Source organism: Myotis daubentonii, chromosome 18 (genome assembly GCF_963259705.1).
Source record: "Myotis daubentonii chromosome 18, mMyoDau2.1, whole genome shotgun sequence".
Lineage (NCBI taxonomy): Eukaryota > Metazoa > Chordata > Mammalia > Chiroptera > Vespertilionidae > Myotis > Myotis daubentonii.
In genome coordinates, this window is record NC_081857.1 from 4,017,240 (window position 1) to 4,034,168 (window position 16,929).

General features: G+C 47.8%; 1 protein-coding gene across 1 annotated transcript in view; it reads left to right on the forward strand.

Moving 5' to 3' along the window:
• The window catches only part of MPZL1 (myelin protein zero like 1), a 31,715-nt gene extending 15,201 nt beyond the window's left edge, over window positions 1–16,514 (forward strand). The window contains exons 2-6 of the mRNA XM_059673993.1: window positions 4,672–4,838; window positions 5,933–6,146; window positions 6,836–6,968; window positions 9,414–9,516; window positions 14,564–16,514. Coding sequence (XP_059529976.1) covers window positions 4,672–4,838; window positions 5,933–6,146; window positions 6,836–6,968; window positions 9,414–9,516; window positions 14,564–14,665 — 719 coding nt within the window. The 3' untranslated portion in view covers window positions 14,666–16,514. The remainder of the gene's footprint in view (window positions 1–4,671; window positions 4,839–5,932; window positions 6,147–6,835; window positions 6,969–9,413; window positions 9,517–14,563) is intronic.
• Window positions 16,515–16,929: the final 415 nt, after the last annotated feature.

Genomic DNA, 16,929 nt, shown 5'->3' on the forward strand with positions numbered 1-16,929 from the left:
TGTAGGTATGAGGGGTGTGTAGAGTCGATCGAGGAATATTAAAATGAGCTCGTGTACCCTGGCCAGTGGCTCATTTGGTTGGAGTGTCGTCCCATACACCAAAAGGTTGTGAGTTCCATTCCCGATCAGGGCACATACCTAGGTTGCAGGTTTGATTGCCTGGTTAGGGTATGATGTGTGTCTTTCACATCGATGTTTCTGTCTCTCCCTTTCTTTCTCTCTAAAATCAATAAAAAATATCCGTAGGTGAGGATTAAAAAAAAAAAAAGCTTGCCTGCTGTCATTCTAACCCAGGAAACTGAACATTATCCTCATGACCACTGGGTGAATTTTGTGCCAGTGTTCTCTCTGGCTCCTCTCTTCATGTGATGTAAAAGGTCATGCCCATGCTTGTACCAGGAGACACTGCAGTCTCACCGCCCTCTGTGTACCAACACCAGACAGACAGGCTGGAGAGCTGTTTTTAAATAAATTGCTTTATTGCACTCTTTTAAGCAGGGGAATATACTGGTGACATCAAAGTGCCTCCACAATTTTTCAAAACAAAAGCCTTCTTTTCATCTCAAGGAGAATCTCAACACAGTGTGTTAACAGGATGAGGTTTTGACAAACCAGGGCACTACAATGGACCCAGCAGTGACACGACCAGGAACTGCTTCCATGAGAACAGTTTCCAACCCCCATCTAGGCCACGAGAGTGTTGATTCGCTCCAGCAATGCTTCTCCGGGGTATTTCAGATGACTTTATGGTGTGAGCGTTTGAGCTCACTTAGAGTAAAATCATCTTGACAGCTTCGTTGGGAGGCGTTACTTATATTAATGCAATCATTTAAAGTATTGAGTAGATCCTGTCCGGAATAGCCCCTCGGGCAAACCATCCTTGAATGTGCTTTCTCTGTTCTGGCTGGGATGGATGTTGTTTTGTAGTCTCCATTTGCTTCCCCCTCCCCCTAACCGCCAAACTGTTCTGGTTCTCCATCCAAAATAGAAGAACATCAACTTTTGGGTTTGATATTTGACCCCTGGTGAGTAGATTCCTCAAATTTTTTGACCACTTATCTCATGATTTTTCAGGCTCTTTTCATTTGACTGTCTTTTCGTTTGTTTTCTTGCCCTTCAACTCTAGAGGCAAGATTCCTTCCTCAGGAAGAAAGTGAGCTCAGCTCCTGTTGCCATGGTGAAGCGTATGTGTGCGTTAACATATACCCGGGATCTAGAGTTGGGATAGGAAAACATTGGCATATCACTTCATCTTCTCATTTCATTTCTGTGTTCTTATTCCTGAGGCGATTGGTTCTTCGGGGATTCAACACTTTCCCTCCCATCTATGGGTTGTTTAACTGAAGCTTTCGTATTTTTTGCAGCGATTGTTGCCACTATCCCGATTATTAATTCTTTAGCCTAAAAGAAACCTATTTACTCTCCTATTCAGACCGATTCCAGTGGCAGTGCCTGGAGGATGTAGGTTAGAACAATAGTTTCTCTACATCTCAGCGTTCTTTACATGCTCTGTTTTCACTAGCCCCTGAAAACTCTCCATGACTCTGAGGACGAGCCCTCTGAATTCCACAGTGAGCTCAGTGTGTATGTCCATGTCCTCCCAGGTCCCTTAGAGGCAGTCTGCACAAAGCACCCCATCCCCCATTAGCAGGCCAGCCAGCTCCTCCTGCTGGGGCTGCCGGGAATGTGGTCCCAGAGGAAACCTGTGTTTAGTTCCTCTCATTACTCAGGTGGGAGAAACCTCCCAACTGTGTCGTTCAGGCCCCTGGTGGTTGGTCAGAGACAGCGGCGCTGTGCACTGTGGGTCAGTCCTGTGTGTGGTGACCGCGGGCAGTGTTACGCAGGGCATCCGCTGGGCCTGCTCCTTGGGGTCAGCTGTGCAGAGACTCAGCGTTTCAACAGGGGATCCCTCTCCCCTCCTGTCTCACGCATCACGATCGCCTAGGACACCTCCAGTCTCTAGACTTGGGGTGCTCATCACAAGCAGAGGAGCCCAGGTGACCAGCATGGTCGCTGCAGTGTGTTGAGGGGGACGCGTAGAAGAGGTCTGTGCTGTGGCCAGGCCTGTGAGGACTGTGGCCTGATCCTGGCTGATGTGAGGGACCCTGGAGGGTTCTGAGCAAAGGAGTGATAAGAGCTGCCGGGCATTCGGACCGGATCTTTCTGGCCAGTCCCTGGATTGGCGGCAGGTGAGTAGGTGAAGGCGGAAACAGCCACCAGCAGGAAGCCACTGAGATAACCAAGTGCCATATGGTGGGGCTGGACCAAGACGGCTGCGTAATTAAGTCCGTCTTAAACAGGTTGCCCCAAAGCCATTCAGGGATTTGGCTAGTCTTTGGTTCAAATTCCTGGCTGGGAACGTGGACGCTTGGCCTAAGACCATCTGTCAATCACACTCAGGGTGACAGTCTTGCAGCCAGGCCTCGGGGCAGGCCTGGTTTGGGAAAATCCTTGAGGAACCTTATTTATTGACTTTAAAGACGGACTTTCCCTGTGGGGCTCCTCACTGTGGGGAACACTGGCGGAATCACAGGGTGAATCGGTTGCCAGGCCGCGCCGCTTCCTGGAACCGGGGGTCAGAGCGGCCAGCCTGGCTCTGCCCTGCGTGGCGAACTCCAGGGCCCGGGGCTGCCGGGCCGCTGCCCACAATGGCGAGGGCCGCCTTTTGTTTGCTTCTTGTGTGGAAGGAGGGCTTGTTTGGAGGCTTGGACCACAAATAATAACCCATTGTTCCCTATAATAATAATCCACCCTCTTTAGCAGAAAAAATCTGCCTGGTGTAGTGTGGCTATCGGCTATTTGAAAGAATAGCCAAAAGTGCCCATTGTGTCCTGAGAATAAATATTTGGAAGATGGTTGTGAGGGCTGGGAGTCCCAGCTAAGACTCGGGAAGGAGAACTTCTGACTGAGCCCCTCCGTTCCAGGACAGCGCCTCCTTACTCTGCCGGTCCGTGACATTCTGAGAGTAACTGGGACACTCCAGATACGGATTCTCTCCAAGTGATGTCTTAGAAAAATGCCTTATTTTGAAGATGGGTGTTTTTAATCTTTTCTGAATTTGCTCTCCTGGTTTCCAATTTTAGGTCAAATAAGTTTTTTTGTAACCTTCATTGTTTCCATGAAAGTGTCTCTTTCTGAGGGGAGATTATTTTATTTTAGCAGCAAGCCTCATAATTCCTGCAGTTGCCTCTGATTATGGATCTTGGGGGGGAAGCTATTTTTATATTCTGACTGATAGGATTTTAAGTACTATTTCCTGGGCTTAGGCTAACTGGAAAATGGCAACGGGTGAATTAAAATGGGACCCAGTGTGGTCGACAACTTCGTGAGTATGCGTGTACCTAGCACACTGACTTCACCAATGAAGGCATGGGTCTGTGGGTGGGTTAAATAAGAAAGCATGGCTTTTAAATGACATGTCATCTTACCTAGAATAGCTTTCATTGCTTTAGATATAGAAGATAAGCCCTGGCCAGGTAGCTCAGTTGATTCGAGCATCATTCTGATATGCCAAGATTGCAGGTTCGATCCCCAGTCAGGGTACATATAAGAAGCAACCAGTCAATGCATAAGTAAGTAGAGCAACAAATCAATGTTTCTTCCTTTCTCTCTCGTTCCCTCTCCCTTCTTATCCCCCACTTCCTCTCTCTTTCAAATCAGTAAAAAAAAGGAAGATGAGAAAAGTTCAGTGTGCTAGCAACTACAGTGTAACACGTGAATGTGAGAACAATTTGAAGAAGAAAAGCCACCCTGGTCAAAATATACAAAATATACAAAAACCACCCAAGTCAAAATATACAATCCCTCTCATCATTGATGTTTCTATCTCTCCCTCTCCTTTCCTCTCTGAAATCAATAAAAACACATTTAAAAAAATCAAATCAAATCAGGCCATCAGAGAAGCAGCCAAGATGTCCTTCAGCAAGTGAATGGATAAACTATAATAGTACTAAAAACATCTTGTTACTAAAAAATAAAATTATCCTGGACCATCAGCAATTTATCTTGTTTGTAGGAAGTACCTGGCTATAGAATATTTTTTAAAATATATTTTATTGATTTTTTTTACAGAGAGGAAGGGAGAGGAATAGAGAGTTAGAAACATCGATGAGAGAGAAACATCAATCAGCTGCCTCCTGCACACTCCCTACTGGGGATGTGCCCGCAACCAAGGTACATGCCCTTGACCGGAATTGAACCTGGAACCCTTCAGTCTGCAGGCTGACGCTCTATCCACTGAGCCAAACCGGTTAGGGTGCTATAGAATATTTTGACAGAGATTTATATAGCACATGATGGCAGCAGGTTACTGTATATGTGTATATATATGTAAATATATAGTAATTTTCTTGTATCTTTGTCATTTTCTCTGATAAATATGCACTGTGGTATTCATGCTAAGGCCTACTCTTTTTTCTTTTAATTTTTATTTATAGCTTTTAGAAAGACACCGAGGATGGAAGGGGGAGGGGAGAGAGAGAGAGAGAAAGAGAGAGAGATAAATTTGTTGTTCTATTTATTTACACATTCACTGGTTGAATGTTCTTGTATGTTCCCTGACTGGAATCGAACTCATAATGTTGGCACATTGGATGATGCTCTAACCAGCTGAGCTACCCAGCCAGGGCCATGTAATCCTACTCTTACCCCTTCCTGTTTCTCTCTCTCCAGTGACTGCTGGCGTGTCAGCCTTGGAGGTATACACCCCAAAGGAAATCTACGTGGCCAATGGGACCCAAGGGAAGCTGCCGTGCAAGTTCAAGTCTGCGAACACCACCAGCAGGTTGACCACAATCTCCTGGAGCTTCCAGCCAGAGGGGTCCCACACCACCGTGTCGGTAGGAGTGCCTGCCTGCCTGCTCTTGGCTAGCCCTCCCCCAGAGGTTCCCCATCGCTGCGTGTGTTCAGTGAGCCCTTCTGACCCATCTCTCCCAAACCCAGTGAGGCTGTCGTCTGGCACAGACTTCAGGGCCCTTCTCTTGCTTCCGGCTCTCCAGGAAAAAACCAGTTCAGTTTCTCTTAAACACAGCTTGTTTTCTCATGTTTGTGGGTGATGGTCACCTGCCATCCCTCCCGTCTCTTCCACCATCACATCCCATTTTGAAATGTATCTTTTCCACAGGGCAGCCCCTGGCTTACTCCATTCACGATTCATCCTGCGTCTGTTCAGCTGCCATTTGCTTCGCTTTTATTTGTATTTCTTTTAAGTATTTACACACACACACACACACACACACACACACACACACACGCACGTCCATCCGTTCCAGTGATAGTCTGGAAGCTCTCTGCGCAGCGAGTCTGTGAGGTGTTCAGAAATGGGGGCTAGCAGCCTGTGCTCTCGCCCAGGGAGCAATTAGGAGTAAGACTGTCGATGAGTCACCCCGAGGAGGTGGCAGAACAGAAGTGCAGGCCCTGGGGTTGAAAGGAGGTTAGTCAAGAACCAGATGAGTGCTGGTTGGGCTGGGTGCTTGTTAACCAGGGCCCCACGCTTGCCTCTCATCTGTGAAGTGGAGACTGTAGAACTTCCACAGAGAGTGCTAGGAGGATAGCCAGGGGCGAAGACCTTTATCTCCATGGAGTCACTGAGTGCTGAGCCTCACTTCCTCCTCTGTGACTCTCTGCGGGACCTGTTATCAGCTGTGACCTTGAGGAAATGGCTTGAGTTTCCCTTTTATGTGTAAACTATGCGTGGTTGTCACTGTGGTTGTCCCTATATCTCAGGGATGTTGAGAGGAGGAGAGAAGACACACAAGTGTGTTTTTCAGCAGAAACTAAATCCCTGTCTGGCTTAGATTCCGCGACATTGCAATGGGACGTGTTTCTTTCCCTTTGACGTCTTTGTGCAGAGCCCGCACAGCACCCCGCGTGCGCAGCGTGGAGAACTCCTGCTTTTGGGAAGCGCTCACGTGTCCTCTTTCTCTAATTGCAGTTTTTCCACTACTCCCAAGGGCAAGTGTACATCGGGGACTACCCGCCCTTCAAGGACAGAATCACCTGGGCTGGGGACCTCGACAAGAAAGACGCATCGATCAACATAGAAAATACACAGTTCATCCATAACGGCACCTACATCTGTGATGTCAAAAACCCTCCCGACATCGTTGTCTACCCGGGATACATCCGCCTCTATGTTGTAGAGAAAGGTACCTCCGGAGTATTTGGGCAGTAAAGGCGCAGTCCCCTGTGTCGTGTGTTGAGTGGCAAACGAGAGTACGTTGTGGGGTGTGTGTGCCGGGAGCGATCTGCCAGTGGCTATGCGCCCTGTTTCTGGGAACCTGAGGGTGGGCACTGCTGCCCACATGCGGGGTGAGCAGCCGGCCTCTCCGTGTGTACATCTGCCGTCCGAAGCCCAGTGGCCCAGGTTCAGGAGGATCACTTTTTCATGTGAAATAGAAGTAAGACCAAATTCACGGTGCTCAATGGGCTGAGCCTGGGGAAGAAGAAGGCCAGTCCTGTCTCAGTATTCTCCAAGAGAAAGTGTTAGCGTTTGTGCAAACAATACAGCCGTTTCTTCCATTTTTGGAGAAGCAGCAGGAAATGCAGGTTCTGGTGTCTCCCACGACGTCTGCTTTGTGGGTGAGTAGATGGAGGTAAAGCCACATCCCAGTTTTGCTTGGATCCTAGTGCATTGAGAGGGATTGTGTGTGCAGAAATGCTGAGTTCTGTATCTCATTTTCTGTCAGCTCCTCTTTGCATGTCATTACTTAGATACTAGAATCTCATAATTTGGACAATAATAAAGGGTATGATAACTTGCTTCTTAGTTGAATAAAACTCCATTTCTTCTCTTTGTCACAATGGACCTTAACACTGTTTTGTTCTTTCTCTCCAGAGGTGTTGCCCGTGTTTCCGGTGTGGGTGGTGGTGGGTATCGTGACCGCTGTGGTTGTGGGGCTCACCCTCCTCATCAGCATGATTCTGGCTGTCCTCTACAGAAGGAGAAGCTCGAAGCGGGACTACACCGGGTGAGAAACTGCTTCCGGGGAGGGGAGCAGGGAGGGGCCAGGGTTTACAAAAATGTCTGTATTTTTTATGAGAAAAGAATTGGGAAGAGTTTGCTACTAGTACAGTTTGCTTTAATGCCAGAATCAGGCAGTCTGCTCAGGTGACTAGTGGCCTGCTGGTCAGTGTGGGATTGGACACAAATCCCTGTTTCCCAGTTTCTTCCCCAGATTTGGTGCAGCCAGCAGCTCAGCGGTCCCGGCTCTGTTTCAGTACCAGCCACTCTGCCAGTGGCATTATTAAGCCACAGACATCACTTACCCAGTTTCAGAGTTTAATTTTTATCTCTTGGCAATAATCTCATCAGGTGCTTCTTTTCAGTTAGGCAGCTATAAAACGAATCAAGAAGAGTTGTGCTAATAAATGACCCCCCCACCCCACCCCAATGGGATGGCACAGGACAGGGCTCCTTTTTTTTATAGTTTTGCTGGCAAGTGAATGACTTTGATCTTTCTTGAATGTATGGCTGGACTCATCACAATGGAGATAATAAGGGTTGAAAACCAACATATACCGGCAGTAAAGAAACGTAGATCTTTTTGTTTATGTCTTCTCAAAGAGAATACCCTTGAACTTGGGGTGTGAGTCTAATTGAAGGACATTCTCTTCTCCCTACGCCAGCTGGAAAGCTAACCCACATAAGCTAAGTAGGACTCACGTGGTAAGAGAGTGGAGGCCGATTCCTAACACGAGCTGGGCCCCAGGTGCACGGGCTAACCACAGCCACCCAGCGGGACTGTGCTCTGAGGCTGCATGCCCAACTGCTGCCTGGTGGATGCTGGGAACCTCCTCTTGCTCTCTCGCTCTCTCTCTCTCTCTCTCTCTCCCTCTCTCTCTCGGCTCTGAGGTTCTAGTTTTTAGGAGGAGTGCTGTGTTTTAATGAGCTTGAGTGTTCAAATTCAGATTTTACTTGCTTGGAATGCCTCTGTTCTGCTGACCTGTATCTACCCTCTTGCATGGTGAGTGTTTTTTGATGACATATATCTGGAGTGTTGGTTTTCAACATGAGACTAATCCAACGTGGTGACATGCCGGGCTCTGTGGTTCTTCCTCTTGGGTTACTAAAGGGGCGGAGCGCGTGCCTTCGAATCCTGCATGGCATCGTGAATGCTGCTGTTCTTCTTACTTAGGTTCCCCTCCCCTGCCTTTCCACCTCCTGTGCCGGGATAGATCCTGCTTATCCTCCACTTGTTCAGAAAAGCTGACCCTGGGACTGTCACAGGGCTGGCTCTCCTACTCCCACTAGACACATGGTAACTAATCCCATTGCCCGTGGCTGTTAATACTCATGTGTGTGTTCGGCCCGTCTCCCTAGGTGGCAACTAACCAGCTAGCTCTGAGCTAACCCAGCAGCTATTATGATTTGTCCACCGATAAGTCCGTGTCTATTTTAGAAACATACTGAGCACATCAACCCAGTGAGATGGGGTTGTCAGGTTACATGGAGGCTTGAGATCATCGGAAAATGCATGTTCTTCATGTAAAACGTCTGTGTGTGTGTGTGTGTGTGTGTGTGTGTGTGTGTGTTTCAGTTTTCTTTTTTTATATGTGAATTGTATTATTAATGATTGGGACACTCTGTGTTAGAATAGTCAAACCATTTTGGTTTGGGTCATAAAACCTCCCGTTTCAGAGAAGCACAGTAGCAAATTCATTGGGTGCTTCAGTCTTAAGAGTGACACTTAAAATGGGATCCTCCCAAAAATTCCTCTAAGATTTAAAAAAACATACATCATAAAGGATTTAAGCTCTGCTGACGGCACATCCCATTAGGAAATCGCTGGTGAGTGATTTCCCTGATTTATTTATGAGATCGGGCTTGTTGAGGATCCCTGCCCGGAAGGGCTCAGCCCCTGTGATGGGCATTCCACAGCTCCTTGTCACTCGCACCTGAGTCTTCTTTAGTTTGGTCACTGTCTCGGGGAAACAAAATATGGGGGAACCAGGGAATGGAAGGAGTGAGACAAACCAAGACTCTGAGCCTGAGTGTATATCTGTAATTTTTGAAATGCATTCAGCAGAGGTTTGCCTTTGATGCTCACTAAAGTGAATTGCCTTTAGGAAGGTATAGCTGCTCCCTTAAATCTTTATCCCAAAGGAGGGTGGATGGCAGAGGGAAAAGGCTGGGGACCAAGGGTACACAGCAAGGATCCGTCCAGCTGATGTCGCTCTTGCAAACAGGCCAAGGGCTCCCACTCCCCAGCAGTAGCTTCACAGATGTGGAACCACAAGCATCAGGGAGACAGTTTCAATATACGTGATTCTTTCCATACCATTGTTTTGTTGTTTTGTTCATGTCCATCTGCTGCTGCTTTGCCTCGTCATCACTTGCATTTCTGTATTTTTGTTTCCATTTGTTTAAAAACATTCTTTTTTTACATTTGTTCTCCAATTTGCCGACTGATCAGCTGCAGCACCTCAGAGAGTGTGTCACCGGTTAAGCAGGCTCCACGGAAGTTCCCCTCCGACACAGAGGGCCTAGTAAAGAGCCTGCCTTCTGGATCTCACCAGGTAACCCTGGCTGCCCCGGGCTGTGCAGGTGGGCGCTGCCACCACCCTGGTGCGGGAGGGAGTGCTGAGCCGCGACACAGGGAGAGAGTGACAGCCAGATGGATGGAGACAGAAAGAGAGGGGAAGGAGTTAAGGAATCTGATCTGAGCGAAGGTTCCCACCAGAGCACCACTAACAGACTGTGCCCTTAGGATGTGGCTCCCATGGCCAACGTAGAGTTGGGAGATGGCTTTGGCAGCCGTAAAAGGTTCCTTAATTGCTCAGGGAACTAAATCCAGTGAATTGCATTCCTCACTGAGGTGCTTTAAAGATAAGGAATCAGCAGGGGACGTTGATCTTGGTATTGATAATAAACAGAAAAATTATTTTGCATGAATTCTTTTTTAAAAAAAAATATATTTTATTGATTTTTTACAGAGAGGAGGGGAGAGGGATATAGAGTGTTAGAAACATCAATGAGAAACATCGATCAGCTGCCTCTTGCACGCCCCCTACTGGGGATGTGCCCGCAACCAAGGTACATGCCCTTGACCGGAATCGAACCTGGGACCCTTGAGTCCACAGGCCTACGTTCTATCCGTTGAGCCAAACCGGTTAGGGCTGCATGAATTCTTTTTTTTTTTTTTTTAATATTTTTATTAATTTCAGAGAAGAAGGGAGAGGGAGAGAGAGATAGAAACATCAATGATGAGAGAGAATCATCGGTTGGCTACCTCCTGCACGCCCCCCACTGGGGATTGAGCCCACAACCTGGGCATGTGCCCTTGACTGGAATCGAACCTGGGACCCCTCAGTCCACAGGCCGACGCTCTATCCACTGAGCCAAACCAGCTAGGGCTTGCATGAATTCTTTAGAAGAAGTTGAAGGTTGGCCTGTAGTGAATAATGAGTAGGCCCCATGAGCAAGCAGAGGCTTACGCTGCTACTTGTTGTCGGGAGCACCGAAGAGACATAGCTTTATTGGAACCTGCACAGCACCCAGCGCTGTGGCTGGTGCCGTGGCTGTGCTGTTATGACTGTAACTGTGGCAGATCCCAGCAGCCCGACTGGAGTCTCAGAGGAAAGAGAAGAGGAAAAAACGTTGAAGAAGTCATAGCCAAACACTTCCCATTCTTTCAGCCACTTCTGGTATTTATCTTCATATTGTATTTCTGTTTCTAGAGTTTTCAGTTTGGGATATTACTCATTGACTCCATATTATGGAAATGAGAATTTAGTTCTTTCTTCCCCCTAGCCCTTCCTCCCAACACGCACATCCCTACTGTCTGCACGCATGCCTCTTCCCAGGATGCTTAGCTCACTATATTGAGGTAGATGTTTTTCAGTGTGACGTGTCCCCGTTGTTTTCACCATGGTACCACATATATTTGTTTCTTGTACAATTGTCTTGTTTTTATGGAGCTAAGATGTGCCTTTTTTTTATTTGCTCAGTCTTCTAAGTACCTATCTGTATCCATCTCAAAGCTCTCCCATGAAAACCCCTGGGAACACTCAACCACCCTCATGCACATGCTCCGTTGGTTTCATTCTATTCCTGAAGACGGGCCTGTTCGCACCGTGGGCTCTGCTGTGCTTTGGGCTGCGAGGCCGCAGTCCTCCTGGGCCTCCCCTCCGAGGAATTTCCGGCCCCTCTTCTTTTGGACCGCATGTCTTCACCTGTTTCGTTTATTCCCATGTTGTGGTGGAGCGTATCCTCCGTAACTTCTTGAGAAAGGGTGTACGGGAGATAAAGATTTTGAGGCAGCGTAATAGCCTCCAGAGATGTCCACGTCCTTGCCCTGGAGCCTGTGGGATGTGTGACCTCACCGGTCAGAAGGGGCCTTGCAGCTGTGGTAAGGATCTTGAGATGGGCAGATTTTCCTGAATGATCTGTGCGGGCCAAGGGTGACCACAGGGCGGCCGCAGGGTCAGATCCAGAGAGATTTGAAGAGGTTATGCTGTTGGCTTTGACAATGGCGGCTGGGCCATGAGCCAAGGAATGAGGCAGCTTCCATCTGCTGGGAGGGGAAGGAGACGGGTCCTCCCTGAGGGTCTGGCAGCGGATCTCGGCCCTGCTGACCTTGATCACATGCAGCCCGGGTCAGCCCTCTGACCTCCAACACTGGGAGCTAATACATCTGTTTGCAGCATGTATAACATTGCTTTCTCCTCCCTCGGCTTGAATGAGGATCTGGTTGCGTAGATTCCAGGTGGGAAATCACTTCCCTCCAGCGTTTGGCGGCGTTGCTGACTTTTCCGCTTCTAGTGCTGAGTTGCTACTGTTCTGATTTCTGCCTCTTCCTGTGCCCTTTCTCAGAATGGTTTTTATTCCTCATGTTCTGAAACTGCACAAAATTGTGGGTCTTCTTTTATTCATTGTGCTGGCTATTCAGTGGGTTCTTTTAATCCGAAAACCATGTCCTTCAGTTTAGGATATTTTCTTCCATTAATCTCTGGAAATTTTCCTCCTTTCATTTTCTCTCTTTTGGAAATTCCTGTTAGGAATTGGACCATGTCCTTGCTCAATCTTTTCGTTTTTCTCCTTTTTTCTGTTTTGCTTTTTTTGTTCTTTCTAGAAAATTTCTCCAACTTTATCCTCCAACTTTCGTTGAGTATTTAACATCTGTTATCTTTTTGGGGGGCCACAAAAATAAATCTCTATTTTTATATGGGGGTGGGGGAGGAGTAGAAAAGAAAGCCGCCCCTGTACTGGGCCCTCCTCAGTGGCAGCTTCCTGTTCCGTGGGGTTAAGGAAGACTTGGAGGAAATACAGGTTGTTGGGGGAATCCAGGTGCAGTTGCTTTCTATGTTGTGATGGGCAGAGCCTGGAATGCAGGTGAAGGCACCGCACACCCTCCACCTTGCCTCAGACTGTGTCCGGGAACCTGGGGCCCAGAGAGCGCCAGCTTCCTTCCTGCCTCTTGAGGCCCACGGCAGGAAGAGCGACACGCCCGCATGTTGGCTACAGAAGGCCGATGGCAAGCTGCATCTGTGACCTCCTGACCGACAGGCGCGGCTCTGACGCCAGCTCAAGAGCTGTTTCTTATTCTCTGGTTATAATATCCTGCATTTGTTTTCATGGATGCATTGTTGTGTGTGTATATATATATACACAAATATATAAAATATATATATATTTTATTGACTTTTTACAGAGAGGAAGGGAGAGGGATAGAGAGTTAGAAACATCAATGAGAGAGAAACATCGATCAGCTGCCTCCTGCACACCCCTCACTGGGGATGTGCCTGCAACCAAGGTACATGCCCTTGACTGGAATCGAACCTGGGACCCTTCAGTCCGCAGGCCGATGCTCTATCCACTGAGCCAAACCGGTCAGGGCGTCGTATCTCTTTGAGTATATCATTTTCTCTCGTTTTGCAAGCTCTGTTTTTTAAAGCTTTCTTCTGATACTGATTTGGCTCTGTTTCTGTTGAAGTCCCCTTTTCTCTTATAATTTCTTTGTCTCATGTCAGAAGCTTTCCTGAAATGCCCAGTGGTCCTGGGTTCTCCACTCAGACCCATGGCCGCAGGTCTGAGCTGGAGCTCTGGGTCGTGGCTTCGCTGTGTTAAAGGGCTGGCTGGAGCTTTGGGGGCCTCCATGGTCAGTTGCTGAGGGTCCTTTCTCTGGAGTTGGTTGATGTCTCCACAGGGAGTTGAGCAGAGAATGAAGAGGGCTCACTGTTCAGTTCATGAACTTGCCCGCCCCAACCTGTTTTCAGGGCCGACCCCTCCCCCTGCTTGTCCATGGCCCTGAGTCAGGACTGGCTCATCTCTCCTGGCGTCAATCCCCTGCCCAGGCCTGCCTCTGGCATTTTCTGCAGGATGGTGAGAAGTTGTTCAACCCTTGTGTCAATTCATTGTCTCTTTTCAGCATTTGTCATGTAACACCAGAGCGGAGTTGAGAAAGGATTTGTAGCCATTTTTACTGTGTGTCTCATGTATACGCTCCTTCTCCCACAAGCACACCCCAAAACTCCTTATGGGTGTTTATGAATTACGGTGGGGGTTGTTCTCTGGGAAGTTACATACAGTGTCAGGGTCTATCCTGTCCTTGGAAGTGACTGTAAGCAGGGGTCAATTAGCTCGAAAGAGAACACTGTTTTCCTTCTGGTCCTAGTACTGTTGACCCAGGGACAACGCTGGGTTGCATACAACTTTTGACTCCCCCAAAACTTAACTACTCCCAACCTGCTGTCTATGACTGCATGTCTTATGGTGGTAAACGACAGGATAGACTAGCATCCACACATGCTCCATGCATTCGTGCCATACCTTTTTCTTAATTTTTTCAGTATTTCAAGGCTACTCCTTTCATCTGTGTGGTTTTTCAAAGAGTCACAAATCTCCAGAAAGCTTTCCAGTTTATTATTGAGAAAAATGTTCATATAAGGGGACCCCACAGTACAAACCCAACTCCTTCAAGGGCCAGCTGTAGTGGAAAACACGTTGTGTGTTTTTCAACTTCTCTTCCTTTTGGGCTTACATTTAACTTGCAGCTTCCTGGCATGAATGTAGAGAGTCTCTGACTCAGTGTTAACAATGTGATGTGATCGTGCCCACAACAGATGTGAGAGCATCGCATACCACCCTGAGAGAGGGGAGTGAGGGGGGCATCGGTTCGTAGTTGCACTTATTGATGCATTCATTGGTTGCTTCTTGTGTGTGCCCTGACCAGGGATTGAACCCAAAACCTTAATGCCATCAGGACGACGCTGTAACCAACAGCTACCTGGCCAGGGCAAGGATGTTTATTTTAAACTACTTGCTTTTAGCTGCTGAGCTTATTAGTTCCAAGTCGAAAGCTTAAGTACAGCATTAGACTTCTCCAGGAGACTGTCCCTGGATCGCAGGCCAGTTAAACGCGTCTTCTGAAACCAGGGCTCTTTTGTTTTTCTTGTTGCTGTTTATAATTTTAGAATCTCTGGGACTCTAAGGTCAGGATGTGCAGCCACCTGTCAGATGTTTGAACCCCTGACCTCGCCCCCGCTGTCACTTTAGTCACTGCTTCTACCTGCGCCTGAAGTGACCACCAGGTGTTCCAAACCTAATCCAGCCTCTCTCCTCCAGGGCCCAGTCATATATGCGCAGTTAGACCACTCTGGTGGACACCACAGCGACAAGATTAACAAGTCAGAGTCTGTGGTGTATGCGGACATCCGGAAAAATTAAGAGAAGACCCAGAGCATATCCTAAGCAAGAAACCAATTCAAACTGGACTCTTGTGCAGCAGTGCGGCCCACAGCACGTGGCCCGGACACGGACAGGCACGGGGAGGAGATGTAAAGGATATGTATAAATCTTCTATTTAATCTTCGGATGGGAGGAGCAGTGGTGCATGACGAAAAGATGGTATGATTCTACATATATGTAAATTGTCTCGCTGTTTTCTTCTACTTTTTTGCATCCAGGGTCATTTACAGTTGGGGAAATTCAGCCACATTCCTGTCACCACCGTTCGGATATGGTGTGCCTTAATGGCGACGTAGCGCTCTCTTAGTATCCCAGCAGACTTGGCCTTTTTGTCTAAGGGCTTAACCAGTCTTAGCATTTGTTGTAGTTGGAGAATGAAGATACGATGCAGGAGACATAGCCAGGGTGGCCTGTCCCCCACCGTCTGTTCCGACTGTTTGTAGTTTTTAGGAAACACCCGTTAGCTATGCCACTTGGAGACAATTTGAGAAACTTTTGTCGATGTTTTTTCTCTCTAAAGCAGGGGTGGGGAACCTTTTTTCTGCCAAGTGCCACTTGGGTTTTTATAATATTCTCAAGCCAGACAGAATTATCAACTTAAAAATTAGTCTGCTATATTTGGTCAAACATTTAATTAACTCACCCTGATGCCTTTGCAAGCCTTATACGGCCCTTGGGTCAAAAGTTCCCCATCCCTGCTCTAAAGCAAAGAGCACTTTTGCTTCATAAGTTGTCACACGGACTTTAAGGTTACACCCTTTCATGTCAGCTTGTTCATCACAGCAAGGTCAGCAGGGAGAGCTGCCGGGGCCAGTTCCTCGGTGCCCTCAGAGCAGGACCCTTCACATGGAACTGAAAGAGGAGCCAGCGGCCTGGGGAGCAGAGTGCAGGTGTCACTTCTTTCTTTGCTGCTGGAAACGAGCCCGCGCAGCTGCCAGGGAGGAGTTCATTGCCTTCCAGGTGGGCAGGAACGGGGTACACGGAACCTCCGTTCTCGCATTAATTCGTCCCAGAAGGCTGTTCGAAAATGGAATCATTTTTTCCCATTAGAAATCATGTAAACTGAATTAGTCCACTCCAGACCCCCAAATGATCTGTTCTTATATACAGTACATGTCTAGTGTACTGCTTAATTTATAAATAAACACTTTCAAACAAAAAGGGCATGAAATGTAAATGAAAATTTAACAAAAAGGAGATGAAATGTAAAAAATGAAAGCTTAATAATAAGCAGCAACAAAAGCAAAAAAAAAAAAAACCTACAAAAATATTCACAGCACAATTTCCTGAGACGTTAACAATGTGAGGTTTAGTGGTAGATGGACTCAGACTCTCTCTCCTTTGTTCGCCGCCTGAGAGGCACGTGACCGATCACACAGGTTTCAGCAGGAAAGGGTTGCCAGGTTGAGAGTGAATTGTTGGGGACGGGCGCCCCTGGAGAGGCCCGCTTTGGCTGTAGTTAGGTAGCCGCTGTCGGATCCAGGGCGCCCTCTAGGGAATCGTCTTCCTTCTGGACGCAGTCAGAGAGCTCGGAGCTGCAGGGGCCTCTGAGGCTCAAGGCCGCTGGTGTTTTCAGATCAGCAAGTAGGACTAGGACTTCTCCTTCTACTTTGGGAATCTCTTCTCTGTTCCTGTTTGTTTTTGTTCATTTTCCACATTTCCCCCATCGATGGAATTGCTGAACAATGAGATGAGGAAAAATCTAGACAGTTCAGGTCATTCATTTTGTCCCATCGACAACCCCCGCCCCATCTCAAACCTATGATTTCTGTTATTACTGGGACTAAAAAGCAAAGTGAGATCATTAAACATTTATTTATATTTGTCATTCCTCCATTTCCTGGATTCTTTTGTATTAAAATAATTGTTTTAGATGTGAAATGGTCTGAAAGCCCACAGTGGCGGAGGTCACAGGACATGGCTGGGGAAGTGGAGTGGCGGCAATGTCCATTCCCCTGTAGTGTGGGGTCCGCCACCAGCTGCGTCCTTTTCCTTCCGGCTTCTGTCGTCTCTGTGAGGCAGTTTGGCCGGCTTCCAGGAGGACTCTCGAGGGCGTCACGCAGGGTTTGGGTGGGAAGGTGTGGAGGTGATCCAATGGGAGAGGACACATGGTCTTGTTTTCTGAGGAGCTGCTGGCTCTTCCCAGGGTCCTGCCAACACTCCATTAATGAATCGTGTGCAGGGGGGGCTTTGTGGTCACGCACACCCTCCGTGTCCGGAGGCTGGCGGCTGTGGCCTGCGCT